This window comes from Arvicola amphibius, chromosome 4 (genome assembly GCF_903992535.2).
Source record: "Arvicola amphibius chromosome 4, mArvAmp1.2, whole genome shotgun sequence".
In the NCBI taxonomy this organism is placed as follows: domain Eukaryota; kingdom Metazoa; phylum Chordata; class Mammalia; order Rodentia; family Cricetidae; genus Arvicola; species Arvicola amphibius.
Window position 1 is genome coordinate 59,114,396 of NC_052050.1, and position 27,591 is coordinate 59,141,986.

At 41.4% G+C, this 27,591-nt stretch overlaps 1 protein-coding gene and 1 pseudogene across 3 annotated transcripts in view; one reads left to right on the plus strand and one right to left on the minus strand.

Moving 5' to 3' along the window:
* Positions 1-3,876: 3,876 nt before the first annotated feature.
* Ulk2 (unc-51 like autophagy activating kinase 2) overlaps positions 3,877-27,591 on the plus strand; it is a 77,915-nt gene continuing 54,200 nt past the window's right edge. The window contains exons 1-7 of one of the 3 annotated variants that reach the window (XM_038325932.1): positions 3,877-4,238; positions 5,334-5,426; positions 7,806-7,847; positions 17,685-17,717; positions 18,640-18,676; positions 24,555-24,728; positions 25,352-25,425. In XM_038325932.1, coding sequence (XP_038181860.1) covers positions 4,149-4,238; positions 5,334-5,426; positions 7,806-7,847; positions 17,685-17,717; positions 18,640-18,676; positions 24,555-24,728; positions 25,352-25,425 — 543 coding nt within the window. In that variant the 5' untranslated portion in view covers positions 3,877-4,148. The remainder of the gene's footprint in view (positions 4,239-5,333; positions 5,427-7,805; positions 7,848-17,684; positions 17,718-18,639; positions 18,677-24,554; positions 24,729-25,351; positions 25,426-27,591) is intronic. The other 2 variants (XM_038325933.1, XM_038325931.1) reach the window with 2 other exon arrangements.
* On the minus strand, positions 11,686-17,209 carry LOC119813537 (annotated as a pseudogene).

The following is a 27,591-nucleotide window of genomic DNA, read 5'->3' on the forward strand; positions in this document are numbered from 1 at the left end:
GTTCTGGGTACAGGGCAGGTTCTCTGTGCTCTTTGGTCTGGCTGCCATCACACACTGTGGGAGCTGCTGCCAGCCCCACGCTAGCTGTGTCATCTCTACCCTGGGTAGTGACTTTCCTATTGCTGTGGTAAAATATCCTGACAAAAGCAATCTGCCGTGGTGTTAGCTGTCGACTTGGCATAATCTGGGGTCACCTGGGAGCACCGTGGATGTGAGAAGACTGAAAATGGACAGAATCATTCCCTGGCTTGGGGTCCTCCTGCACTGAGTAAAAGGAGAATTCGAGCTGGCTGCATGTACTCGAGCTTTCTGTTTTCCAACGTGGATACAATGTGTGACTGCTTTCTCAGGCTCCCTCTGCCCCAACTTCCCTGCTTTATGTACTGGGAGCTACATAAAGCTTTTCTCACGTGGCATCTTCAGCCAGGAAGCAGAGAGTGATGAACGCTTGTGCCCTGCCTGCTGCCTTTCTTCTTTTGGTACGGTCCAGGAAACAGTGCTGGCCATTCAAGAGTAGTTGCCTCCCTTCAATGAACCGAATCACGATACTCAGCTAATCTAATCTAAAAGTTCCTTCACCGGTGAGCCTAGAGGCTTGTCTCCTAAGTGATGCCTATCCTGTCAGATTGACCAGCAATACGATCGCACTCTTCCATTGCTTCCCTGCACTCAGATACCTTACACTCATTGTCTCTTCAGAGTTTATAGATAGCGACCTCTCCAGGTTTGTAAACCGCCCTTGGTGGGTCTAATTATGAAGCTAAAATATTTGGGCTCAGTTCACTTGAAAACCACCTGGGGAGTGATTGGAAAAGGGGGGAAATTCTGAGGGCCCTGGTCTCTGTTGGGGAGATGCTGCATAAAGGTGGCTTTGATACTTTATTTTTAAATAATCTTTAAATAAGACTTTCTATGTACTAGATAATATTCCAAACAGTTATACTTTATTTCCCTAATTCTCTCTCTCTCTCTCTCTCTCTCTCTCTCTCTCTCTCTCTCTCTCTCTCTCTCTCACGCTCTCTCTCGCTCTCTCTCTCTCTCTGTGTGTGTGTGTGTGTGTGTGTGTGTGTGTGCGCGCGCGCGCGCGCGTGCCTGCAAAGGCTAAAAAAAACCATCTGATCCCCTGGAACTGAAGACACAGGCAGCTGCGAGTCCCCTGGTGTTGCTGGGAACTGAACTTGGATCCTCTTGCAAGAGTCTTACAGTCTCTTAACAGCTGAGTGGTCTCTCCCACTCCTGTGATTTAATCTTCCAAACAGCCCAGGCAAATAGTAGTTGTCCTTATCCCCAGATTATAGATGAGGGAACTGTAGATTGGGAAGTTGAGGAGCTTGTACAAGGTCCCACAGCCTCTCGGAACCAACGATCTCCCATTCACTGAGTGCTATCATGTTAAACCTACACCCTATGAAGTGCTCACATTTAGAGATAAACTGCAGTCTATTAGTGAGGTTCGGAATCCACTCCATATTTTTAAAATGCAAGTGTAGAGTTGTTTAATTTGCCCTCAGCTTCTGAAGGCTAGTTTTTATGTTGAACACAACACCTGGGCCAGTTTTTTTTTTTCTGTAAGGATAGAAGTGAGCAGTCAGGGAAGCAGGAATCCAAAGCCCCACACTTTGATGGTTGGAGGAAGAAAGGTGCCACGGCCTGAGTATAGTTCGTTCCTTCTCAAACAGGAGATTTGGGACCAGGACCAGGGTCTGTGAGAGGTGACTATGGGACTGTCCTCATGAACAGACAAATCCACTCATGAGATTATCAGACTAATGCTGCTTTCGGAGTGAGTCTGCTATAAAAGCAGTTAGGGAGGGCCCATGAGACGGCTTATCTGATAGGATGAAGGTGCTTACCTTCTGTCCACTTGAGTTCCATCTCTGGGTCCCGCATGGTGGAGGGAGAAAACTGACTCCTGCAAGTTATCCTCTGACCTTTACATAAGTGAGCAAAATCACAATAAATACATAACTCAGTGTGAGAGCACTTCGCTTAGCATGTGTGAGATCCTGGGTTTGATCCTCAACACGGAGAGAGAAAAGGTTGCGGCTTGCCCAGGTCCCCTCAAGTCGTCCCTAGATCTCATCTGAGGGTGCCCTGTGGTTGCGCCACTTCATGACTCTGCCAGCAAGAACGCCATCACCAGATACAGCCCCTCCACTGCGGACAGGAACTACAAGCCAAAATAAACTTTTATAATTTAGTGCTATGGTTTGGATGGTTTGTGTCCCTCAAAATTTCTTGCGCTGGATGCTTGGTTTTCAGTGTGTGGTCGGAGTTGAATCGAGAGATCATCACGGGCAGTGCCCATGAAAGGGATTAATGTAGGTCTCCTGGATACCATTTCTTTCCAGGGTTGTTATAAAAGAGCCACGCCCCAGTCTCTTCCCACACTCTGGCTTCTTGGCAGTGTGATCTCTCTCTGTCCCATAGTCCCCTGAGAAGCCTTTCTCCACTAGCCCCTTGTCAGAGTGGCGCTTTGCTGTTTGGAGTTTCAGCCTCCAAAGTTGTGACCTAAGTAAATCTCATTACTTCATAAAGTGTCCAGCCTGGGGCATTTTGTCCTGACAATGGAAAATGGACTTATTGAGTCTGTGGTATTGTGTCCTTAGGAACAGAACATTGACTAAGAGACATTGCTTTCAGATCCCTGAGCTGTCTCAAAGTGGGAGATTCTTAGGGTCTCTACCTGGTTGTCAAGATGAGTTTTAGGGGGGCTGGAGACATGGCATAGTGGTTAAGAGCACTGGCTACTCTTCCAGAGGACCTGAGTTTGATTCCTAGCACCTACATGGTGGCTCACATCTGGGGACTGGTACCATCATCTGGCCTCCGCAGGCACCAGGTACGCCTGCAGGGCCCAGACATACATGCAGGTAAAATACCATTACACATAAAAGTAAAATCTGTTAAAAAGAGAGGTGGGTTTCAGGGAGAGGTGATGAAACTGACATAATCGGACAACAGCACCCCAAAAACCTAAGCTACAGGGTCACCCATGTTATTTACCATGATTTTGTAAGATACTTTCTTGAGCAGAATTTGACAATTTGTCACCTCAACAATCATCAAAGGCGGGGGGGGGGGGGAGGCTGAGGGAAACTGGTAGACGGTTCTGTTTAGAAAGGCACACAGTATTGGATAACCAGACAATCTCTCAAAGGAGGTTCTGAACCTCCCACAGAAGTCTAGCCCCCTTCCCTCTTGCAACGGGCGCAGATCCCTGACAGACTCTCTCCCTTCAGTGGGAAGTGTGGCTGCGTGCCGTCTGGATTGGAAAGGCGTGTCCTTGGAGTTTTGGTTTTTTTTTTTGTTTGTTTTGTTTTTTTGTCTGCGCTAGACCCTCGGTGTCTGCAGCTACTCCCCCGGGCCGGAGTTCAAGACCCGCCCCTTAGAGGGCGGCTTCGGGTCAGGGCGGGGCAGGCCCTAGCCAGCCCAGGCGCCGACGCCGAGTCCGCAGCCGCCGGTAACTAACCAGCTGTGGCCTCACACGCACTGCAACTCTCTTCAGCTTCAGCGACGGTGGACTCGCCGCGGTGCCTGGCGCCGCGTCCCGGAGCGCGCACTCCTTTTCTCGGCGGAGGGAGCAGGCCAGGGCGCGTCGTCCTACAAGACGCGCTGACGTCGCCCTGGGCCGGTAGTCGGCGCGGAGCGGCCGGCGCGCGCGCGTGCGTTAGCCGCTCCCGCGAAGCAGGCAGGCGCTGCCACCGCGGCTGTGCGGGTTCCAGGGCGGCGGCCGCCACACAGCAGCGCCGCGGGCGCACCGAGCCGAGGCGGTCGCACCTGCGGGGATGGCGCGGCCCCGGCCCTGCACCGCTGCCGGGCGCGCGGGTAGCTCCAGGGACGCCCAGTGACGGCGGCGGTGCCCTCTGCCCGGCAGCGCCCAGGCCGCTTGGCCAGAGCCCCGCGGCCGACGGCGGCCCGGGCCATGAGGAGCGGTCGGGCCCAGGTCTCGCTGACCCCAGCTCCGCGCGGCGGCCAGCCCCGTTTCCGCTCGGGTCTCTCGGCATGAGCGTCAGTCCGGGCCCGGGGCCGTGGCTGCCCCCGTCCCGCCGCCCCTGGGCGCGCTCCGGGCCCTCGGGCCCGCGGTGCTGATCCCGGCTCTCCGCCACGCTGCCCACCCGAGCGCTCTATGTCCCGGGGGCGCGGCCATGGAGGTGGTGGGCGACTTCGAGTACAGCAAGCGGGACCTCGTGGGACACGGGGCCTTCGCTGTGGTCTTCCGGGGGCGGCACCGCCAGGTGAGCGCCGCTCACCCGCTGTCTGGGGAAGGCCGGGGAGCCGACGCCCCGGTCCCGTCCGCTGAGCTGGGCGCCCCTAGCCGGCCTGCCTTTGTGCTTGCTGTCACTGTCTCAGGGTTTGTTTTGGAGGCCGGAGCCGCTAGGCTGAGCTCCACCTACCGACCAGCGGCGGGTCACTGCTGTGCTTCCCTGTCAGTGTGCTGGGTAACCGGAGTACGCCTGGGAAGAGAAGCCAGTGGTCCCGAGGCGATTAAGACCCCAGTGCTTGCATGGTGCAATGTGCTTGTCCGGGTTCATGCTTGGTGGACCTTTGTCCCCTCTCCCCCGCCCCGGGCTTTCCGTAGCTTGTCACCTTTAAGGTGGATAATTGCACGCCCAGCGGAAAACGGGCGAGTTTCCCGTTAGCCTGCGACTTTCTCGGACTAGGATGGTATCGCTTTCCTCCGTGTCCGGGGTGCCCTGTACGGTCTCTCCCCTTCTTGAGTTAGACGAACTCCAAGTGGGAAAGATAGTTTGACTCTAATAATACAACGTGGATGCAAGTTCAAGCCTCAAACATTTTTTTTCTAGTCGCTGTTTCGCAAGTAGGGTCACACGAGGTTTTAGAATCTAAAGAATTTGAGAACGGCACATAGGGAGTGGAAATAATTTTTTGCAAAAGGCCTTGGTTGTTTTGATTGTTGTCAAAGGGCCTGTTAAAACGTACTGTTTCTCATTCATTATGAAGTAACGTAAAATTCAAGAAAAACAGAACAAACAAAAAAGTGTAATCCAGCCAAGCTACTTTTCGTTGAACCCTATCATTTCCCAAGTTTATATACACATTTCTCCATAATGCCATATAGTTGTAAACTTTTTTCAACTAATGCTACATTGTTTTTACTACTTTTACTGGCTATATTGTAGGACATTGCCTTGGTATTGTGTCATTTATCAAACCATTTTTTGTTTGAGATTTGTGATCTTTATCATGTTTCCCTAGTACTGTATGTACATTGATTTGCTAAAAATATATTTACACTTAACAAGTTTTTATTGTTTTTGAATCATTTCTGTATTATAATTTTCAGGCATAACACTGTTTTTCCTTTTCAGAAAACTGATTGGGAGGTAGCTATTAAAAGTATTAATAAAAAGAACTTGTCAAAATCACAAATTCTGCTTGGAAAGGAAATAAAAATCTTAAAGGTATGTTATTTTATAGTACAGTTACATACTAGGTTAAAAGTTACCCCGAGTTAAATGAACATGAACATTTAAAGTTGGGTAAAAGTTTGGTAATTTTTAGTTGCTGCTCATTTTTGCATGCTCAGTTTTGTTTTTGAAATATTGAATAGCCTGAAGATATTTTTCAAATATGTGTTTGTTTATTTACTTATTTTGAGTTAAGGTCTTACTACATAGGCTTGGTTGACTTGGAACTAACTGGATAGCCCAGGCTGGTCCCAAACTCACAGAGATATGCCAACTTCTGCCTCCAGGTGGCTAGGAAAAGTTTGTTTACGTGTGCGAACATACACATGAATGCAGTGGCCAGTGGAGGCTTTTGGAATTCAGGGAACTGGATGTGAGTGCTAGGAACTGATCTTGAGTCCTCTGCAAGAGCATCAAGTGTGCTCAGCCATTGTGTCTTTTTTGCAGCCCCCTTTGAAGCTATTTTTAAGAATAGATAATTTGTAACTCTTGGCCAAACAGAGGGATTCTGTAAAGAATGATTTTAACTTCTTATGATTTCTTCTAGTTATTGTTTGAATGCCACACAGGTACACAGGTACAATTAGTATCTTGTTGTCTTCTGTTGACATTTTTTTTTTTTTTTGGTTTTTTCAAGACAGGGTTTCTCTGCAGCTTTTTTTTAGAGCCTGTCCTGGACCTAGCTCTTGTAGACCAGGCTGGCCTCTAACTCACAGAGATCCGCCTGCCTCTGCCTCCCGAGTGCTGGGATTAAAGGCGTGCGCCACCACCGCCCGGCTCTGTTGACATTTTTAAAAAAGATTTATTTATTATGTGTACAGCATTCCTTCCATGTGTGCCCAGATGCCAGAAGGGGGCGCCAGGTCTCATTACAGATGGCTGTGAGCCACCATGTGGTTGCTGGGAATTGAACTCAGGACCTCTGGAAGAGCAGTCAGTGCTCTTAACCACTGAGCCATCTCTCCAGCCCTCTGGTGACATTTTTTATGTTATCCTTAAGTGTTAGAGAGAAACAGGAGAACTTGGTGTGTTCACTGCTCCTTATAAATAGAAGTTATTTTTAATATTCATTATTATTTCAGGTTTGTTTATTTTATTGCCTTATGTGTATAAGTATTTTTACCTGCATGTAGGTATGTAAATACACTGTGTAAGTGTCTGGTGCCCAAGAAGGCCAGAAGAGGTTTGTTGAATCTCCCGGATTGAATTTATAGGAAGTTGTGAGCTACCATGTTTGGTCTGGGAATTGAAGTCAGGTCCTCTGTAAGAGTAGCCAGTGCTTTAAGCACTGAGCCAGCTCCAGAAGGAAGTTAATTTTTAGATTTGCTCACAGCCTGTAGCATTATCAAAGTAAGGCACTTTCAGGGGAAAAGGAAAAAAGAGTCCATAGTCAAATATATTTGGTGAACTTTGTTTAGTGACTGTCTGTACAAACATTTGGCTCAAATTTTCTGCTGGTTTTGATATCCTCACCCCAGTGTTTCCAGACTAATTTGATCGTGGAAACTTCCTCCAGCATCTGCTTTCCTCAAAAGCATTCTGCAGAGAATTTTTGATAAGAATTACAGTTCGTGGGATGGGAGAAATGATGCAGAAGTTATGATTCCTAAAGAAAAGTTCTTTGAGTGATGAATTATATTTCAGGCAGATAGTGTTTTGTTTTGTTTTGTTTTGTTTTTCGAGACAGGGTTTCCCTGAACTAGCTCTTGTGGACCAGGCTGGCCTCGAACTCAGAAATCCGCCTGCCTCTGCCTCCCGAGTGCTGGGATTAAAGGCATGCGCCACCACCACCTGACAGATAGTGTTTTTTAAAAGCACTTTGGAATTTTTTATGCCTTTATTACTATTTGAAACGTTAAAAATTGAAGGCTAGTAGACAATCTGCCACCATACTAATCGTGGCATTTGTTTGGAAAACAACACTTATTGGAAGTCTAAGAAGTGAACAGTGATGGGCCGCAGAGATAATCGCTTCTCAGAGGATCTTGGTTCACTTCCTGACACCCACTTGGCAGGTCGCAGCTCTACATAACTCTAATTCCAGGGACACTGACACCTCTGGCCTCTGCACTACACGGTGCACAGATATACAAACAGGCAAGAACTCCTGTGCATGTACAGGCAAATAGATAAATAAGATACATCATTAAAAAAGAACTGGTGGTAAAAACAAAATTTAGTTCTCAAGTAAAGTCTGATCAGATGCACATTTTTATTCTGTAATGGGCTGACTTGTTCTAAGCTGTTACTAAAGGTATCACATGCTACAAATAGTATAGGTGTATATAGAAATGAGTTTTATTTGTATACTAGAAATATATTAAGATTATCAGACTATGTAATAATATTTTAAATTCTTTATTTCCTTACCAGGAACTTCAGCATGAAAATATCGTAGCACTCTATGATGTTCAGGTACTTTATTTTGGATATTTTTTAACTTAAAATTTAAAAAAATTATTTCATGTGAACTTAAGTGAATTTTATTGGAAATTTAAGATTTCCTTAATTTGTTTTGAAAAACATACAATCAGAGTTACAATAAAATTTTTTACTTTTAAAATTGGATTTATGTGGGGTAAAAAGATGGCTCAGTGGTTAAGAGCACTGCCTGCTTTCCTGAGGACATGGGTTGATTCTCAGCACCTACATGGAGGCTTACAAATGTCTGTAATTCCAGTCTCAAGGGATCCAAAGTTTTTTTCCTGCTTCTCTGTATGCTACTACCTAGCTACTAGGCAAAGACATGACACACAGGCATGCATACAGGCCAAACACCCATACACATAAAAATGAATACAGTATAGCAGACTTCCTTGTTGGACTATCTTTGGACCGTCAGCCTGCAAATAATGACCTGGAGACTTATTATTAATTATGAAAGTTTGATCTTATCTTAGGCCAGTCTTAGTTAGCTCTTATAACTTAAATTAGCTCATTTATATTAATTTATGTTCTGCCACGTTGCATTACCTCTTTTCTATCTTGCACCTTCTCTTTCCTCTCCTTGTCTGAATGGCTACTCTGCCTTTCTTCTTCCCAGAGTTTTCTCTCTGTCTGGAAGTCCTGTTGATACCTCCTGTCTAGCTGTTGGCCATCCAGCTTTTTTATTATACCAGGAACAGCAACACATCTTCACAGTGTACAGATATTCTGCAACATTTAAGTTTTTAAAATTGTATTTGTTTTGTGCATCTGTATATGTGTATTATGTGTGTGTGTGGCTGAATTCATGCTGTGGTGTACAAGAAACTGAAGTTAGATCTTCAGGTGTGGTGGTCAGTACTGTTAGCATCAGAGCTAGCTCACCAGCTCCAAGAATCTTTTAAAAATAGCATAGAGCCCTAGGTTAAAGTAAATAATGTGTTGCATGAATAAATATAAATACACTGTGGAGTAGTATTGCTTTAGGGTAAATTGTGGTTTATAGCAAATCTAGCATTTGTGTGCTTGGTTTTACAAAACAAGGTTTCTCTGTGTAGTCTTGGCTGTCCTGGAACTTACTTTGTGACAAGGCTGACCTTGAACTCACAGAGACCCAACTGCCTCTGCCTCTGCCTCTGCCTCTGCCTCCCAAGTACTGGGGTTAGCTACCACCAATGACTCTGAGCATTTCTTTAGTAAATGTAAAGAAGTCATAGTAGTAGGAAATAAAACTAAGAATGCTGTGCATGTTTACCGTGTGTGTGTGTGTGTTTCAGCATGGCATATGCTAGAACTGTGTTTTATTTAGAGATGATATCTGGATTCTAAGGTCATTTTTTGTTTGCTTTTTAGAGACAGAGTCTAAAGTCATCTAAATCAAACTTTGTAGTCAGAATCATTCTTGGAAATCTTTGGAGAAAAGTAGTTTTCTGATGAAGTAGTTGGCTTGCATTAGAGGGTATATGATGGGTTTCTTTTTAAAGTCATGGTTTATATACTAGAGTCATGTGTGGCTAGTATGTTCAATGTGAGAGCATCTTTAAAGGGACAGAATAGCATTTTCTTAAAATCTTTACTCTGGGGAAGACCGATATTTAAAGTTTGCCTTTCTTCTTACTCTTTTCCTTCATCTGGACAGTTGAATTCCAGTAAAGTAAATGGATGGTTAGGGGATTTTATTTTATTTCTAGTTAACAACTTTTCTTCATTAATTTCTTAAAAATTATTCAGATGATTTATTTTGCAAACTTTTTGAGTGGTTGCCATATACCAGGCATTTTCTCAGTCTAGAAATAAAGTGATGGACAAAGTTCTTGACTTTGGTGTGGGATGATACAGAATGAGCTGCTCTACATGCTTATCTAGTCATATCATATCACAAGATATTTAATAAACCCATATTAGAAGATGTTTAAGTTTTTAACTTTTACAGAAGCAACAGTAATATATCCATTCTGAAAGTATCTTTGACTTTGGGGTTTGGAATGTCCAGCTCAAATACCATGAACAGTGTTACAAATTTTGATTATACAGTATGATTGCTCTCCAAAAAAGTCTGCAATATAAACTCCAATGTACAGAAAATATTAGTACCAGCTTTTATAGATATAATTCACTCCTTCATTTGTGAAATTCAAAGCAATATAGAAAGAAAAGACCAAAAGATTCTCAAGCCAAAACTAAATTCATATCCCCATCCCTAGCTGAAATGTCCATTCTCCTCGGGGCTGTTTGTGTAGCTTGTACTCTCTGTGGATAGAGGGCACTGGGCGGTGCAAGTTGGTGCCTAGTACAAAAATTGTTAAATGATATTGACTTCTAGTTTACCGTTCTTAGAAGGGTTAGAAAACCCTGGAAATAGCAGAGCAGGTTTTGCTTTCAGAGTAGTTTTACTTATATGCCTTTTCTCTCAGAATGAAAAGCATTTTTTAGTACCAGTTTTGATTGTGGAATGAGCTATCATTAGAAATAATGTAAACAAGGTCCAAGTTCTTAATCTTTGAATTCAAAGTGTCTGGATGAAAATGTTTAATCACCCACTTTGTACTCCTAGAACTAAGATATAAAATATACTTAAGAATAGTCTTTGGCTACCAAGTAAACAATCTTTACCTAATAGTTTAGATTTGCTTCTTTGATTCTGTTTGTTCATAAAGGGGACTAGTATGTTTAGAGACTAGTATAAGACTTTATATAAACAGGAATGTCCCTTTTATTCACCAGTTTTGGAGAGCTAAGTAAATTTTGTGTGTGTGTGTGTGTGTGATGTGATGTTTAAAAAGATTTTTTTTACATTTTTATTTATTTGTATGTGGGGGATGAGGTGTTATGGTGGGGGGTTGTAAGTCAAACTTTGAGGAGTTTATTCACTTCTACCATGTGAATCTCGGTTTACTTTACTCACTGAGCCATCTCATTGGCCTGTATATGCTTCCCCCCCCCCCCCCGCCCCGGGCTTCTCTGTGTGGCCCTGGCTGTCCTGAAACTAGCTCTTGTAGACCAGGCTGGCTTCAAACTCACAGAGATCCACCTGCCTCTGCCTCCCGAGTGCCACCATGACCGACTATATTTGCTTTCATAAATTGCATAATTTCCTTGCTTCATTCAATTCCTTGCACCCCATCTTTTTCTTATTCCTTGTTGCACTGGTGTTCAAACATAGTAAGCTTGCCCATGCTGTGTGTATGATCTTCCCCAGGTCCTCAAGAACTTCTGACATTGTTATAGTTTAGATGACACATAAAGAAAACATGGGGGCTGGAGAGATAGCTCAGCGGTTAAGAACATTGCCTGCTCTTCCAAAGGACCTGAGTTCAATTCCCGGCAACCACATGGTGGCTCACAACCATCTGTAATGAGGTCTGGTGCCCTCTTCTGGCCTGCAGGCATACACACAGACAGAATATTGTATACATAATAAATAAATATTTTTTTTTAAAAAAAAAAACCACGAAGACACATTTTCTAGTTATGTTAGAACCATCAGACATTGTTAGAATAACAAATCAGAAAAATTCTCAGGTGTAAATATTGTTTAGTATTTTTTTTTTAGAATCTTTATAGACTGGCGGTGGTAGCACGTGCCTTTAATACCAGTACTCAAGTTAGTTGGTGGATCTCTGTGTGTTCAAGGCCAGCCTGGTCTATAGAGTGAGAAAGATACACAGAGAAACCCTATATCAAAGAAAAAAAAGATTTTTATAAATAACACATGTTAATCTTTAGTTTTTATGCTTTTGTTGTTGTTGTGTTTTCATAGTACTGTTTTACTAGTGATTTCATTAGGGTTAAACCTCTAGGAATGAGGGGGTCCTAGTTAGAAGCCGCCTCAGATGTCATATTGAACCATCAGCTCAGGTTCGGTAGTAGGACCACCGCCTTGTTCCAGGTACAGATTATTGTAAGGCTGCTTTGGTTCTACAGGTTGGCAGGAGGGAGTGTCGCCCCAACCCAGAACATGAAAACCATTAAGGCCATGAAGCCAAAGAGCTATTTGCACATGACTTCCCATGATTCTTGATAAACATGTCTAGGTTCCAGTGCATCAGTTCACCCCAGTTCAACCTCACGTCCGGGTGGTCCCATTCATTCTATGGATACCTCTCATACTGTAAGCGGCCGGTCAGGGAGCTTCCAGTAGTCACCATGCTCCATTTGTACATATTATACTAATTGGCGGCTGCGGCCCATTCTTCGGGGACCAACAGCATGCCTTCGTCGTGTGGAAGGCTGCTCATGCCCCCAATGGCACCATGCTGCCTGTTATCTTTTGCAGTCATTGGACTCCCAGGGCTCATCCTGCCCACAACCATCCTCTCCTTCTGTCAGTTTTTATACTTTTAACTGTGAGAAATTTATTAACAGTTTTTGTACAGAAATACGGTGTGTGTTTGTCTAGTGTTGTCCTCCCTGTTTGGAGACAATAACTCTCACCAAACTCTCATGAGATAGGCAAGGCTCATTCCCTAGGTAGCAAACCCTGCCTGTTATTGCTTTCTCTTTGCACTTGGGATCACACGTCTGTGCTGTGTGGGATCTGGAGCTCGGATTCAGGTTCTAGTACTTGTAAGGTACTTTAACAACTGAGCCACTCCCCAGCTTACTTTTTTTTAAGCTCTCACTATGTAGCTCTGGTTAGCCTGGAACTCACTATGTAGACCAGGTTTGTCTTGAAGTCATAGAGCCCCACCTTGCCTCTGCCCCCCTAGTGCTGGACTAAAGGTGTGCATTGATTACCATGTCTGATAGGGTTCCTAGCTTTCTTTATTTTGGTTTGGTTTGGTTTTTGAGACAGAGTTTCTCTGTAGCTTTGGAGCCTGTCCTGGAACTAGCTCTTGTAGACCAGGTTGGACTCAAACTCACAGAGATCCGCCTGCCTCTGCCACCCGAGTGGCATGTGCCACCACCACCTGGCTGGTTCCTATCTTTCTTGAAATTAGTTGTTAAAAATTTTTATCATGTTGACTCTGAAAAGGTTATGTCAGTTTATTTCAAGCAATAGGAGCCCCCCATACTTGACAAATCTCATATGAGAAAAACCCCTGAAGTTTAATATTTTTTTCATAAATCATTAGTAAATGAATCATCTTGTTATATTTGCCGATTGTTTATCCTCTCTCCCTCTGCCTCTCCCTTCCTTCCTTCTCTCCCTCCCTTCTTCTCTCCGTCTCTCCCTCCCTCCTTTCTTTTTCTTTCTTTTGGGGTTTTGAGACAGGGTTTCTCAGTGTAACAGCTCTTAGCTATTCTGGAACTCCCTTTGTAGACCAGACTGGTCTCAAACTCACAGAGATCCACCTGCTTCCCAAGTGCTGGGATCAAAGCCCTGTGCTACAGCTGCCTGGCTGCCCTGTGTTATTTCTTTTCTGACTTTCTCCTTGCTGCCTCTGGTGTGTTTGTTGTTAATTGCTTTGTAATTAGTATTTTCTTGAGCCATTTAAGGAAAGCAGTGTTGAGCAGAGAAGTGGTTCTTGTTTATGGTTTTTGTGTGGAAGATGACATCAAGCAAATAGTTGTAATGTTTAAAAATAGTTTAAGCATGCCAAAGGCTGTGTGAAGAGCTGCTGCAGAACTTTGGAGGAAACAATGAGAGGAGCCAGGGGGTGGGGGGGAAGGCTCCCTGAAGAAATTATTTGATAGGTGGGTGGGAAGGCTAGGCTAGGAGTTGGTGAGCAAGCAGCAAGCAAGTATCCCAAGGACTTCCCTTGTGAGGGTCATAGAAAGGAAGAGTTATTGAGCTGTTGAGCTTGGTGGCCAAGGAGAAGGCTTTCCTGAGCAGAATACAGAAACGAGAGCTGATGGTGCTCGAGAGGTTAGAAGGAGCCAGGTGGTATGATCTTTATTCTTTAAAAAAAATCTGGTTTTGTGACTTTGAAGAAGCATCAGGCAGAATAATAAGAATGGGAAAAATCAGGACAGTACTTGTTGGTAGGAGGTGATGACAAAGAGTTAGGGAGTTTTATGGGAGATGGGAATGTTACATGTCTTGATCTGAAAGGCACACATATGTCATAATTAATTGAACTGTAAGGCTGAATAAGACTATTTAATGTTAGTGTATGTAAAGTATATGCCAGTTAAATGCAAAAGAAGGTGGTTGGCATTCATAGTTTGAAACAATACTTAAAACACAAAGTAAATTTCTATTACTGAGCTACCCAGACTATAATTGGTTGTTATAACAGCCAGAAATGACCAAACATGATAAGCGCTGAATGTAAGGAAACTTAAATTAGAGTGTTGTTTTTACAGTAGACTCATTTAGGATCTTGTCCAAGTTAACACTATTACCTTTGTCACTAATCTGGGCGTGAGTGTACCCTATAGGGTACCCTGAGGTTGTCCAGTGCCAATTAACCACAAGGGAAATGACACTAAAGACTATAAGAATGACATTATATTTCTTTTTTTTTTCTGTGAGATATCTCATAGAAGTTAACTGAAGATTGAAGAATGAATTTAAAAATGTAGCGGAGCCAGATGTGGTGACACACGCCTTTAATCCCAGCACTCACGAGGCAGAGGCAGGCGGATCTCTGTGAGTTCGAGGCCAGCCTGGTCTACAAGAGCTAGTTCCAGGACAGGCTCCAAAGCTTACAGAGAAACCCTGTCTCGAAAAAACAAAAAACAAAAAAAAAAAAAAAAAAAAAAAGAAGAAGAAGAAGAAAAGGAAAAAAGAACGGTGGCCTGGTCTACATAGCCAGATCCACGATAGCCAGAGCTATGTAGAGAGAGAACCTGTTTCAAGACAAGCAAGTGTAACAGAGAAATTGAAAGATTGGGTTTTAGGAACTATAAATTTTTCTTTAAATTTTCCTTTGTTAGTAAATCGGTTTCTATTGCTTTTGTATCCTACTGTTTTCTTCATTTCTGCTCTGAGACATGTAAATTCTGCCACAGAGAACCACTTGGTACTGCTGTTCAACTTGTAAAGAACTCACTTTTTAAAAAATTAAGTTAATATATCCTTAGTGTAAAAACCAAACTGTCTAACAATATATGAAGCATATATGAGATACTTTGTTCTCAACCCATTTACTTCTAGAAGAAACCACTGGTGTATCTTATATATAACTTTCTCTTTTTATATTTATTTTACTTTATGTGTATGTTTGCTTTTATTGCACATATATGCTCCACTTGTGTGTCTGATGGTTGTGGAGGTCAGAAGAGGGTGTTGGATCTCCTGGAACTGGAGTTACGGGTTTTTAAACCTCCATGTGGGTGCTGGGAACTAGACCCAGGTCCTCTGCAAGAGCAACAAGTGCTATTAATTAGTGAGCCATTTCTTTAGCCCCAGCTTTCAAACTCTTCTGCTGTCTTCTGTTGGCTCTTAATGAGGCTATCTTTCCAAATCAGGAGCACCTCATTAATTGTATATTACCTTCACATTCTTTCTACCAAAAGCTTCCCATTAGAGGCTGAAAGAAGTGGAAAAGTCTTCTTGTGGTTTCTCCTTTCATTGAAATAGGCCTTGCAAAGGCATTCTATAAAATGCCTGGTTGGTAGGGTAAATATAGATCCTCCAGTAGACACTGCCAGTGAATCACTTCACACTTCTGCCAACAGTGTGTGAAGGTTCCACTTCTCTACCTTCTTGCTAAGATTTGGCAGTTTTAGTTATTCTGGTAATTGAATTGGGTTAGGATTTTTTAATTTTATTTTTTTGAGACGGACTTAAATAGTCCATACTGGTCTCAGACTTACTGTGTAGCTCAGGATGGCCTTGAACTTCTGATCTTCTGCCTCTGCCTCCCAAGTACTAGGATTACAGTGATGCACAACTTTGCCTACCTTCTAATTATTATTTTAGTTAGTATTTTCCTGTTGTCTCTGGTTTGAATGTGATTTGTATGTTTATTAACCATTTAAATATCTTTTTGGAATTTCCATGAAAGTTTCTTGCTTGTTTATCCACTGGGTTATCTTTTTGTTGTTTGTAAGAAGTCTTTTAAAAATTTTATTGGCATTACGTGTGTGTGTGTGTGTGTGTGCACATGTACATGCAAGTGTCTTAGGAGGCCAGAACAGGTCGGATCCCATGGCGCTGTAGTCACAGGTGATTAGCATAAGTGCTGAGAAACAAACTCACGTCTTCTGGAAAGGAAGAAAGCACTCATTTTTTTTTTCCAAGGCAGGGTTTCTCTGTGTAACAGCTCTGTCTGTGCTGGAACTCACTCTGTAGACCAGGCTGGTCTCAAATTCTCAGAGATCCACCTGCCTCTGCCTCCCAAAAGGCATGTACCACCATTGCCTGGCTTCCATTCTTTTTATCTAATTCTCTTAAGAAATAAAAGAAGCAACTCATCCTACGTCACAACTTTTTGTAGCTGTAACTTCACATTTAAGTCTAGCGTTGGAGTGGACAGCCCCTTGGTAATGGTGGCAGAACAGCTCTGTGGCAGCCCCTCGTGGTACTCATTCCTGGGGCTAATGGTTACGTCTGGGGAGGGGCTGCTTGACTTCCTGACCTGAAGCACCAGCTTTTATTTCTGATCTGGATAAACTGAAACTTAAATTTAATGACAAGTTGCTATAAAAGGGAACAAAAAAGGCCCTATAAATGGACATCCAAATCGAGGAATGGGACCTATTTTATTATGTGGTGCTGGAGCCTGAACATGGGGCTCATGTATGCATGCTGGGCAAGTGTTTTGTGAGTGAGAAAGACCTCCAGGTTAGAGTTCATATTATTAGATTCAGAAGTAAAAATTATTTTGTAGAATATCTTTAAGTTTTTTCAGATTCTTATAGTTAATTTCTCTAATTCTTTGTTATAGATATGTGGACAGTAGGAAACCATTTTCTGACCAGAACGGGTTACTTTTCTGTGATGCCCATAGACCACCTTGTCTTTGAATTTTGGACCTTGTTGAGATTAATTGTTGCCTGTCAAGTATTGCTTATTTTAAGCTGTAGGGCCAGTTCAAAATGATTGAACTTTACAATTTTTTTTAAAAAAGCAATAAAAATTGCCAACTATTTAGTCTCTGAATGACTAACCCAACATACTTTAAGCTATATAAGTGTTACAATTTGTTTCACTGTGCTTTGGAGCATGTCCTAGAACTAGCTCTTGTAGACCAGGCTGGCCTTGAACTCAGAGATCTACCTGCCTCTGCTTCCCAAGTGCTGGGATTAAAGGTGTGTGCCACCACCGCCTGGCAATTTGCTTAAATCTTTAAACATATCTTTGTGTAATGTAATGAGACACCAAAAATTGCTTGTCCTAGTTGTTGTGTTTCAGAAATCACTTCCTTACTTTTGGTAGGAAGGAGTGTAAGACCTTTGCTACCCAACTCACTTCCGTGAGGACCAAATGAAGCCTCTCTCCTCACAAGTGGTGAATACATCATGGTGCTGTTGGAGACAGGGTTTTGCTATGCTGATGAAGCCTTGAGTTGTGGTGCTCTTCCATGTGCCTGTTGACTGTGCCTGGTCAACATGTTTTCATTTTACTGTTTGTCATATCCATACCCTGAAGCTGATTTATCCTTCAGCACTCTAAGCAGAATGGAATGTTTTGATACCTACTATAATGCATCAAAATTTAATTTGACTGTGCAGAATGGATGCTTAAAATATTGTGTTGAGAAGTTTAGAACTGGAGGCATAGCATAGAGGTTTTTCTCTAGGGTGGTCCAACCCTGGGTCCATCCTCAGCAGTGCAATGAAATGAAAATAAAAAGATTCCTCTTACCTGGGAATTTTAATTTCACTTTCTGATGAATTTTGTGAGTTTATTTTATTAGTTCAATAACGAATAAGTATATTTTTATTAACTTAACATTTTTAAACTTGGTTTTTGTGATATTTGTGTTTATTTTCTAGGAATTACCCAACTCTGTCTTTCTGGTGATGGAGGTAGGTATTCTACCAGTATTGACAAGTAAGTATTAATAAAGTTGATTGAATGATTTAGATTCTGCTTCATAAAGAATGTAAAATTTAATTGTTTTAATTAGATAATTAAAATACTTTAAAATTAGATTTTATTTTCCAAATTATTTTTAAATTAAAATAAACATAATGATTAAATTCATTTTGAATAAATGTCCTCATTTTAATTACTTTTTAAAATTAAATTGCACTTTATTGGCTGGGTATGGTGTCACTTGCATATAATTCCATTAGAGGCAGAGATAGGTGGATCTCTGTGAGTTAGAGGCTAGCCTGATCTATAAGGCAAGAGTTCTTGCCAGGCGGTGGTGGTGCACGCCTTTAATCCCAGCACTCAGGAGGCAGAGGCAGGGGGATCTCTGTGAGTTTGAAGCCAGCATGGTCTATAAGAGCTAGTTCCAGGACAGGCTTCAAAGCTACAGAGAAACCTGTCTCGAGAAACCAAAAAAAAATTAAATCAATATTTTATTTATTTATTTATCGTGTGCATCTGTCAGAGAGAGGGTGGACACTGGTTTGGAGATCAAAGGAATTGGAGGCATTGGCTTTCTCTGTTCTCCATCCATCCTGAGAGATTCTACTCAAGTCACACTTGGCACCCTTCTCTGCTGGATCTCTTCAAACACCCTCTTTTCTTTTTCTTTCTAAACCTAAAATGTTTTTATTGTTGTTTTTCTTTGAGATAGGTCTCACACTATGTATCTTAGCTGGCATAGAATTTACCTTATAGTCCAGGCTGTCCTTGAACTCACAGAGATCTGCCTACCTATGCCTTCCAAGTGCTGGGATTAAAGAAGTACATTGCCTTGTCATGATATAAAATAGTTTATTTTAATCACAACAGCAGTTTCTTTTGACATTGATTACTTTTTCTTTTACACTTCAGTATTGCAATGGTGGAGACCTGGCAGATTATTTGCAAGGTAATTTTATTACTGTATTTACTCTGTGTGTGTGTGAGAGAGAGAGAGAAAGAGAGAGAGAGAGAGAGAGAGAGAGAGAGAGAGAGAGAGAGAGAGAGAGAGAGAGAGAGAGAGGGAGAGAGAGAGACCAAGTGGGTCTCAAAATGGAAGTCAAGTTGTCAGGTTTGATCATAGACATTTTTCTTTTCCCGCTGAACCATCTCACTAACCCTGCAAGGTAAATTTATGTTTATCTGTCATACTCAATAAGGAGCAGTCTGTTTCATTCTATGAGGTTTTTCTGAAACTTGTCCCAAACTTGTGTAGAAATACTCAATAAATATTTGTGTGCTTGTTTAACTGGTAGTCGTTTTGCTGATTTTCTAAACTTACACACATACTGAATTTTTTCTCTCTGACAATGAGGAAGGAGATTAGAGAAGGGGCTTTCCCCAGGATGGAAGAAACCAAATAGATATTTTTTTCCAAAAGGTACAGCTGGTTTGCCATCACTGACCCATTAATTTCTTTTATTTCTTTAAAAAGAGATTTGTTAGCTTGGCAGTGGTGTTACACATGTTTAATTCCAGCACTTGGGAGGCAGAGGCAGAGACAAGTGAATCTCCGTGAGTTCGAGGCCAGCCTGGTCTACAGAGTGAGCTCCAGGACAACCAAGGCTACACAGAGAAACCCGGTCTCAAAAAATACAAAAACAAAAAGAATTTTTTTTAAAACCATGAAAGTTGAAGGAGTGAGTGGGAGAAGGGAATTGGAAAGGTAATGAGGGTTATATTATCTATATGTATGGACATATACAAAACATCATTATTATGTATAATTAATATATGTTAATAAGAGACCAGAGACATGGCCCAGTGGGTGAAACTACTTGCTGCCAAGCTTAACAGCCTGAGTTCAGTACTCAGGGTTCCACATGGTGAAAAGAAAGAACATACCCTCTTAAGTTGTCTGCTGACCTCCATATATGTGCTTCCTGTCCACTAAATGAATAAGTAAATATTACTTAAAATTTTAATATATGATAATACAAACATTTGAAAAATTAAAATCATAGTCAGTGGGGCAGGAGAGATGACTCAGTGGTTAAGACCTGGATTCAGTTCCCAGCATCTACATGGCGGCTTACAACAATCACTAACTGTAGTTCCAGGGGATCTAATGCCTTCTTATGGTCTTTCTTAGCACCAGGCTTGTATGTGGTGCACATACATACATGCAAGCAAAATACCTATACACAAAATAATTAAATTTAAAAACTCATAGTCAAAGGATATATTTATATGGACATTTCTTATAATTTAAAAAGCCAGTAATATAATAAGGAATTAAAAATACTGAAATTATTTTGTGGTAGATTTTAGTACTAAATGATACTTGAAATTCTGAACCCCAAATGTGTGTAACATGTGTGTGTATTTGTATGTGTGTGTCCCATATCAGATATCCTGCATATCAGTTATTTATATTACAATTCATAACAGCAAAATTGCAGTTACAAAATAACAAAATAATTTTATGGTTGGGGAGTCACCACAGCATATGAGAGGGTCACAGCATTAGGAAGGTTGAGGACTGCTGATAGAGACATTGATTTGACTCACCCACTCACATACAGTAAGAAAAATATATCGGGCTGGAGAGATGGCTCAGAGGTTAAGAGCATTGCCTGCTCTTCCAAAGGTCCCGAGTTCAATTCCCAGCAACCACATGGTGGCTCACAACCATCTGTAATGGGGTCTTGTGCCCTCTTCTGGCCTGCAGGCATACACACAGACAGAATACTGTATACATAATAAATAAATAAATATTAAAAAAAAAGAAAGAAAAATATATCTTGGTGGTTTTTGTTTGTTTGGTTGGTTTTGGTTTTTCGAGACAAGGTTTCTCTGTGTAACAGTCTTAGCTGTCCTGAAACTAGCTCTTGTAAACCAAGCTGGCATCCAACTCACAGATGTCCACCTGCCTCTGCCTCTCTAGTACTGGGATTAAAGGCATGCACCACCCATTACTGCCCCAGTAGTATCTTGGCGTTTATAAGAAAGTACATGTGAGCTACAGTACTGAAAACAGCTTGGTACTGGCATAAGAACAGACAGGAGGACCAATGGAACCAAATAGAAGACCCGGATATCAGTCCACACATCTTTGAACACCTGATCTTTGATAAAGAAGCAAAAAATATCAAATGGAAAAAAGAAAGCATATTTAACAAGTGGTGCTGGCGTAACTGGATATCAACATGTAGAAAAATGAAAATAGACCCATATCTATCACCATGCACAAAACTCAAGTCCAGATGGATCAAAGACCTCATTAAGCCAGCCACACTGAACCTTATAGAAGAGAAAGTGGGCATTGGCACAGGGAACCACTTCCTAAGTATAACCCCAGCAGCACAGGCACTGAGAGAAACAATTAAAAAATGGGACCTCCTGAAACTGAAAAGCTTCTGTAAAGCAAAGGACATGGTCAAAAAGAAAATACGACAGCCCACATCAAACAGAGGTCTGATCTCCAAAATATGCAAAGAAACTCAAGAAATTGGACACCAAAAGAACACATAATCCAATAAAAAATGGAGTACAGACCTAAACAGAGAACTCTCAACAGAGGAATCTAAAATGGCAGAAAGACACTTAAAGAAATGTTCAACACCCTTAGTCATCAGAGAAATGCAAATCAAAACAACTCTGAGATTCTATCTTACACCTGAAAGAATGGCCAAGATCAAAAACACTGATGACAACTTATGCTGGAGAGGTTGTGGGGAAAAGGGAACACTTCTGCATTGCTGGTCGGAATTCAAGCTGGTACAACTCCTTTGGATGTCAGTATGGTGATTTCTCAGAAAATTAGGAAATAACCTTCCTCAAAACCCAATAATACCACTTTTGGGTATATATCCAGAGGATGCTCAATCGTACCACAAGGATATGTGCTCAACTATGTTCATAGCAGCTTTGTTTGTCATAGCCAGAACCTGGAAACCACCTAAATGCCCCTCAATCGAAGAATGGATTTAAAAAAAAAAATGTACATTTACACAATGGAGTACTACACAGCAGAAAAAAATAACAACAGCTTGAATTTTGCAGGAAAATGGATGGAGCTAGAAGACATTATTTTGAATGAGGTAACCCAGACACAGAAAGACCATTACCACATGTACTCACTCATAGGTGGTTTTTAAACATAAAGCAAAGAAAGCCAGCCTACAAACCACAATCCCAGAGAACTTAGACAATACAGATGCTAAGAGAGACTTACATAATCAACATGGGAAGTAGAAAGTATAAAAAGACAAGATCTTCTGAGTAAATTGGGATCATGGGGACCTTGGGGGAGGGTTGAAGGGGGAGAGGAGAGGCAGGGAGGGGAGCAGAGAAAAATGTAGAGCTCAATAAATACCATGGGGGGGGGAAGAAAAAGTAGATGTGGAAAAATGTATTCTAGATTTTTAAAATTTATTTTAAGATTCATATTTTTATGTGTATTGGTATCTTGCCTAACGTGTATCTGTGTGAAGGTGTTGGATCAATTGGAACTAAAGTTATAGGCAGTTGTGAGCTGCCATGTGGGTACTGGAAATTGAACCTGGGTCCCCTGGAAAAGTAGCCATTGCTCTTAACTGCTGAGCCATCTCTCTGACCCATATTCCAGATTTTTAAATTTTTATTTTGTTATTATTATTTTGTAGGAATTGGTTGTTCTGCCTGCATATGTTTGTATAACCTGTGCATGAAGCCTCCAGAGGCCAGGAGAGGGTATTAGATTCCCTGACTGGAGATTCATGTAGGACCTAGAGTTCAAATCTGAGTCGTCTAGTAGAGTAACCAGTGAGTTCTCTCAACTGTTGAATCATCTCTCCAGCCCCCTCCATCGTTTTGGATACCCTGGAACTCACTGTGTAGACCAGGCTGGCCTTGAAGTCACAGAGATCTCCCCACCTCTGCCTCCTGAGTGCTGGAGTCAGATTTTTTTTAAGAGTTGCATGTGACTCTGGTTGGCATTGAACTGTACCAAGCTAAAGACTTCAAATTCTTGTTGATTTTCAGACAGGGCATCACTCTGTTTCTGTACCACGATGGCCTCAAATTCACAGAGATCCTGTCTCTGCCTCCTGAGTGCTGGGATTATATGCCAGCACACCGGGCACATTCTTTAGTGTTCATGATATAGGAGATTTCACTTTCTATGTTTAGAGTACATTGAAATTTTATAGGCTGGTTGTGATGGTGCACACCTTTCATCCCAACCAGCACTGGGAGGCAAAGGCAGGTGGATCTATGAGTTCGAGGCCAACCTGGTCTTACTTAGTGAATATCAGGACAGCCAGGACTGTGTAAAGAGGACCTGTCTCAGAGGGAGAGGGGGACATTAGAAAAAAGAGCCTCAGAGGAGAAGATATGAACAACCCTGATAGAAAAGTAATTTGGTACATTTTAAATCATGGAGATTGACTTTTTTCAATGATCCCTTTTTTTTTTTTTTGGCTTTTCAAGACAGGGTTTCTCTGTGCTTTGGAACCTGTCCTGGAACTAGCTCTTGTAGACCAGGCTGGCCTCAAACTCATAGAGATCCGCCTGCCTCTACCTCCCAAGTGCTGGGATTAAAGGTGTGCACCACCACCGCCTGGCTCAGACTTTTTTCAATGATCTTAAGGATCAATGATCAACAAGTTATTAAAGTATTTTTAAACCATAAAATGTCAGTTGGCATATTATTAAAGTAATTTTAAAACTATAGGATTTCACTTACTACAGATGTCAATGTTATTTTTACCTTTTACACATTTGAAAATGCTATTCTAAGAATTGTATGGACAGAAATATTCTCACAAAAGATTTAGAAATTTAATGTTCTTGTGTGTGTTTGTATGAATGTGTGTCACATATGTGCAGTGTCTGTTGGGGCCAGAAGAGCTCACTGATGCTCCTGAAACTGGAGTGAGAGGTCGTTCTTATCACAGGATGTGGTGCTGAGAACTGAACTTGGTGTTCTTAACTGTGAGTCCTCTCTCCAGATGTAGATTCAGGAGATATTTTGAGACATTTTAGATTCATTACTATAGAAAATTTATATTTTTATACCTAACTATATTTATGTGTATATTATATGCTAGGCTTTTTTGAAGTTTCCAATACTAAGTATGTTGTTTTGTATTATCACAACTATTTTATGAAGTCAGTCTCATCAAACTTATAAAGAAGAGGGATTGTCTTCCAGAATCACACATGGGACAAGAGCTGGTATTTTAAAAGCCTTACACCCTGCACCACACTGTTAGCCTATAGCCTCTCCAAATGCTGTGAAAGTTACTGAATAGTTATTACAGCAGTGGAAAGATGACTGCTTGAAGGTCTCTTCACTTATCCTGTGTGGGGCAGGAGGACTGTGTCTGTGAGAGATAAGAGCAGAGACAGTGCTACACAGCTAGCTCCCTGACAACAGGTCCACATAAGGATTTCATTGTCTTTAGTTTGTGCCCATGAGCTGCTTGGTACTAAACTTGAACATTTTTCCTAGGCGTGACCCATGTAAAAGGGAACTTATTTTTTATCTATAAAGGACATTGCATTTGTTGAGCACCTCTTATGTTCAGAACTGTGCTATAGGAACCTTGACTAGTAAAAATGGGAAAGAAAAAAGACATCAAAAACAAAATCGCAAATTAGTTCTCTTTAACAGATTAGGTACCATGTTTTGAGAAATCTGTTACCTCTTCATAGATTTAGATTGTTGAATTAACAAAAGAAATACATATGAATCCCAGTTTCTTATTTATTTCATACCTCCTTAACAGCTGAATTCTCTTAGTGAAATGAAAAGACATTTGATTTTATGTGTTTAAAAATTTATGTAACTCCTTTTCCACCAGCGAAAGGAACTCTCAGTGAAGACACCATCCGCGTGTTTCTTCACCAGATTGCAGCAGCCATGCGCATCCTGCACAGCAAAGGTGTCATCCACAGGGACCTCAAACCTCAGAATATCTTGTTGTCTTATGCCAATCGGAGGAAGTCGAATGTCAGTGGTATTCGTATCAAAATAGGTAAACAGCCATATATTGCTTTGTGGAAAGGACATTTTTTTCAGACAGTATTTTTAGATCATTTTAGTTCAGATTTGTTAGACTGATGGATTTTATTGATGCTATTTTGAAATTGTTACAGGGTTCATTGAGATCTGTTTAGATACATGAATCTTTTTTCTAAGTCTAACGAGGGCCGGATGCTAAGCCTGCTTCTCCAGGAGGGGAGCTGATGTAGTATACTTACAGACAGTGGGTCACTAACACAACACAGATGTCTAGAGGGCCTCACTCAGCCTTTGCTGGGGCTTTTAGTGCTTGAGAGAGTTCAAATTCTGAGTGTGGTATTGATGTTTGATGAGAGCTATGTTAATAATTTATTATAAATAGCATCTTCACTTGCAAGGATCAAGGATTCTTGGTTAAATAGCTAGTAAAGTAGTGACTTACGCCGTTGACTGTTGCTATTTTTAACTTCTTTAAATTGAGATAGCTACTTGTTTTCCTTTGGTGTACAGACTTTCAAGAAACACTTTATTTTTCACAGTTCTTTTGTTTCTTGTTTGTCTTACAAAATTATATATTTGTAAAGTGTGAGCAAAGTGTCATTTGTTCTTTTAATTTTTTTTAATTTTGTGAAACAGCTGATTTTGGTTTTGCACGTTATCTACATAGTAACACAATGGCAGCAACACTGTGTGGATCCCCAATGTACATGGTGAGTGAGAAGAACTTCTGTATTTGATCTGAACAATGATTTATATTGTTGCTGTTAATTATGTTAGCAGTGATTCCATCACACAGACACCTTGCTTTAGCTTTGTGAACTTAAAAGTTGTTCTACATTTGATTTTAGTGTTTTGAGTCTTTTTAAATTGTATTTTTCTATGTGGATGAATGTTTTCCAGTACATAAGTCTGTGCACCACATGAGTGCAGTGCCTGAAGAGGCCAAAAGGTGGTATCAGATGCTCTAGAACTGGAGTTGCCACAATTGTAAGCTATGTGGTTGCTGGGAATTGAACCTGGGTACTTTGAAGAGCCGCTGGTGCTTTTAACTGCTGAGCTATCTTGCCATCTCTGCATCCTCCTGTTTTGGCCTAGAACTCACTTTGTAAACCAGGTTGCCCTCAAATCCACAGAGATACACCTGTCTGTCCCCTAAGTACTGGGATTAGAGGTGTGTGCTGCCATGCCTGGCCCTGTTTTTATTAAAGATCAATTATGATAGAAATCTCTAAATACTGGCTGTTTTGTTGTTGCTGTGATGGAACACCATGAGCAAAAACAGCTTGTGGAAGGAAGAATTTATTTTGACTATGATTCCAGAGGGATAGGGTCCACAATGGCAAGACAAACATGGCAGTAGACAGACAGCTGGAGCAGGGGGATGGCTGATCACATGTTCACAAGCAGGAAAACAGGAAGTGGGGTGAAGCTATAATCCCTCAGAGCCATACTTCCTTCAGCAAGGTTCTGCATCATAAAAGTTCCATAATCTCCACAAACAGCAACATGTTCTGGGGGCCAGGGACTCAAATACATGAGCCTGTAAGGACGTTTCTCATTCAAACCACAACACCCTGTTAGAGTCAATTGAAAATAAAAATTTATATAATACTGTCACAGTATACTTAATGTGTAATAATTAAGAGTACTTACAGAAAGCTGGACAGCGGGGGCTGGAGAGATGGCTCAGCGGTTAAGAGCATTGCCTGCTCTTCCAAAGGTCCTGAGTTCAATTCCCAGCAACCACATGGTGGCTCACAACCAAACCATCTGTAATGAGATCTGGTGCCCTCTTCTGGCCTGCAGGTGTACATGCAGACAGAATATTGTATACATAATAAATAAATAAATATTAAAAAAAGAAAGCTGGACAGCGGTGGCGCCTTGAATCCCAGCACTCAGGAAGCTCTGTGAGTTCAAAGTCAGCCTGGTCTACAAAGTGAGTTCCAGGACAGCCAGAGGTACACAGAAATCCTCTCTTGAAAAACAAACAAAAAAGTCTAGTTTTATTTAAATAGGATTTACTTTTTAAATATTTAAATATATTGCTTATATATAATAACATCTATACTTTAATAGCATTCTAAAAATTCTTAAGTATGAAGTTAGGTCAGGGCAGGTCTTGGCATAATATGCCTTTAATCCCAGCATTTAGGAAGTGGAGGTAGGAAGATCAAGAGTTAAGAGCAACCTGTGCTATGTATAGCATGACTATGCCTCAAAAAAGAAAAAGGAAAAAAAAAGAAATTTTAGCCTGGAAGAAAGTTGACTCTCTGGGGAATATAGCTTAGTGAGGCCCTGGGATCAATCATCTGAACCATGAGAAAGGGGGAAAAGACTGAATTGAGACATTTACTAGGGGAACAAAAAAAAACATGAAACAATTAAGAGTACTCATTTTTTCTTGCAGAGCACTGGGTTCAATTCCTAGCACCCTTTCAGTGCTTCTCAACCACTTATAACTCCAGTTCCAGGGGAACAATACCTTTTTCTGGCCTCTGAGGACACTGCACACATGTGACACACACATGCACATACACATGCAGGCAAAACATCTACAAATATAAAATTAAATACTGGGAACAAGTGTTATGTATGGAGAATAGTTTCACATTAAGTATAGTTGACCTCTTTAATGTTTGTTTACTTGATATTTTATTTTTGGATGGGGGGTAGGTTTTATTTTGAGACAGGGTCTCTCTATGTAACTTTGGTTGGCCTGAAGCTTGCTCTGTAGACCAGACTGGCCTCAGACTCAGAGATCTGCCTCCTGAGTGCTGGGATTAAAAGCGTGCACCACCACCACCTGTCAGTATATATTTTCTTTATTACTATAATGCTTATTCTTTGTATCCATTATAATATATAGACATACT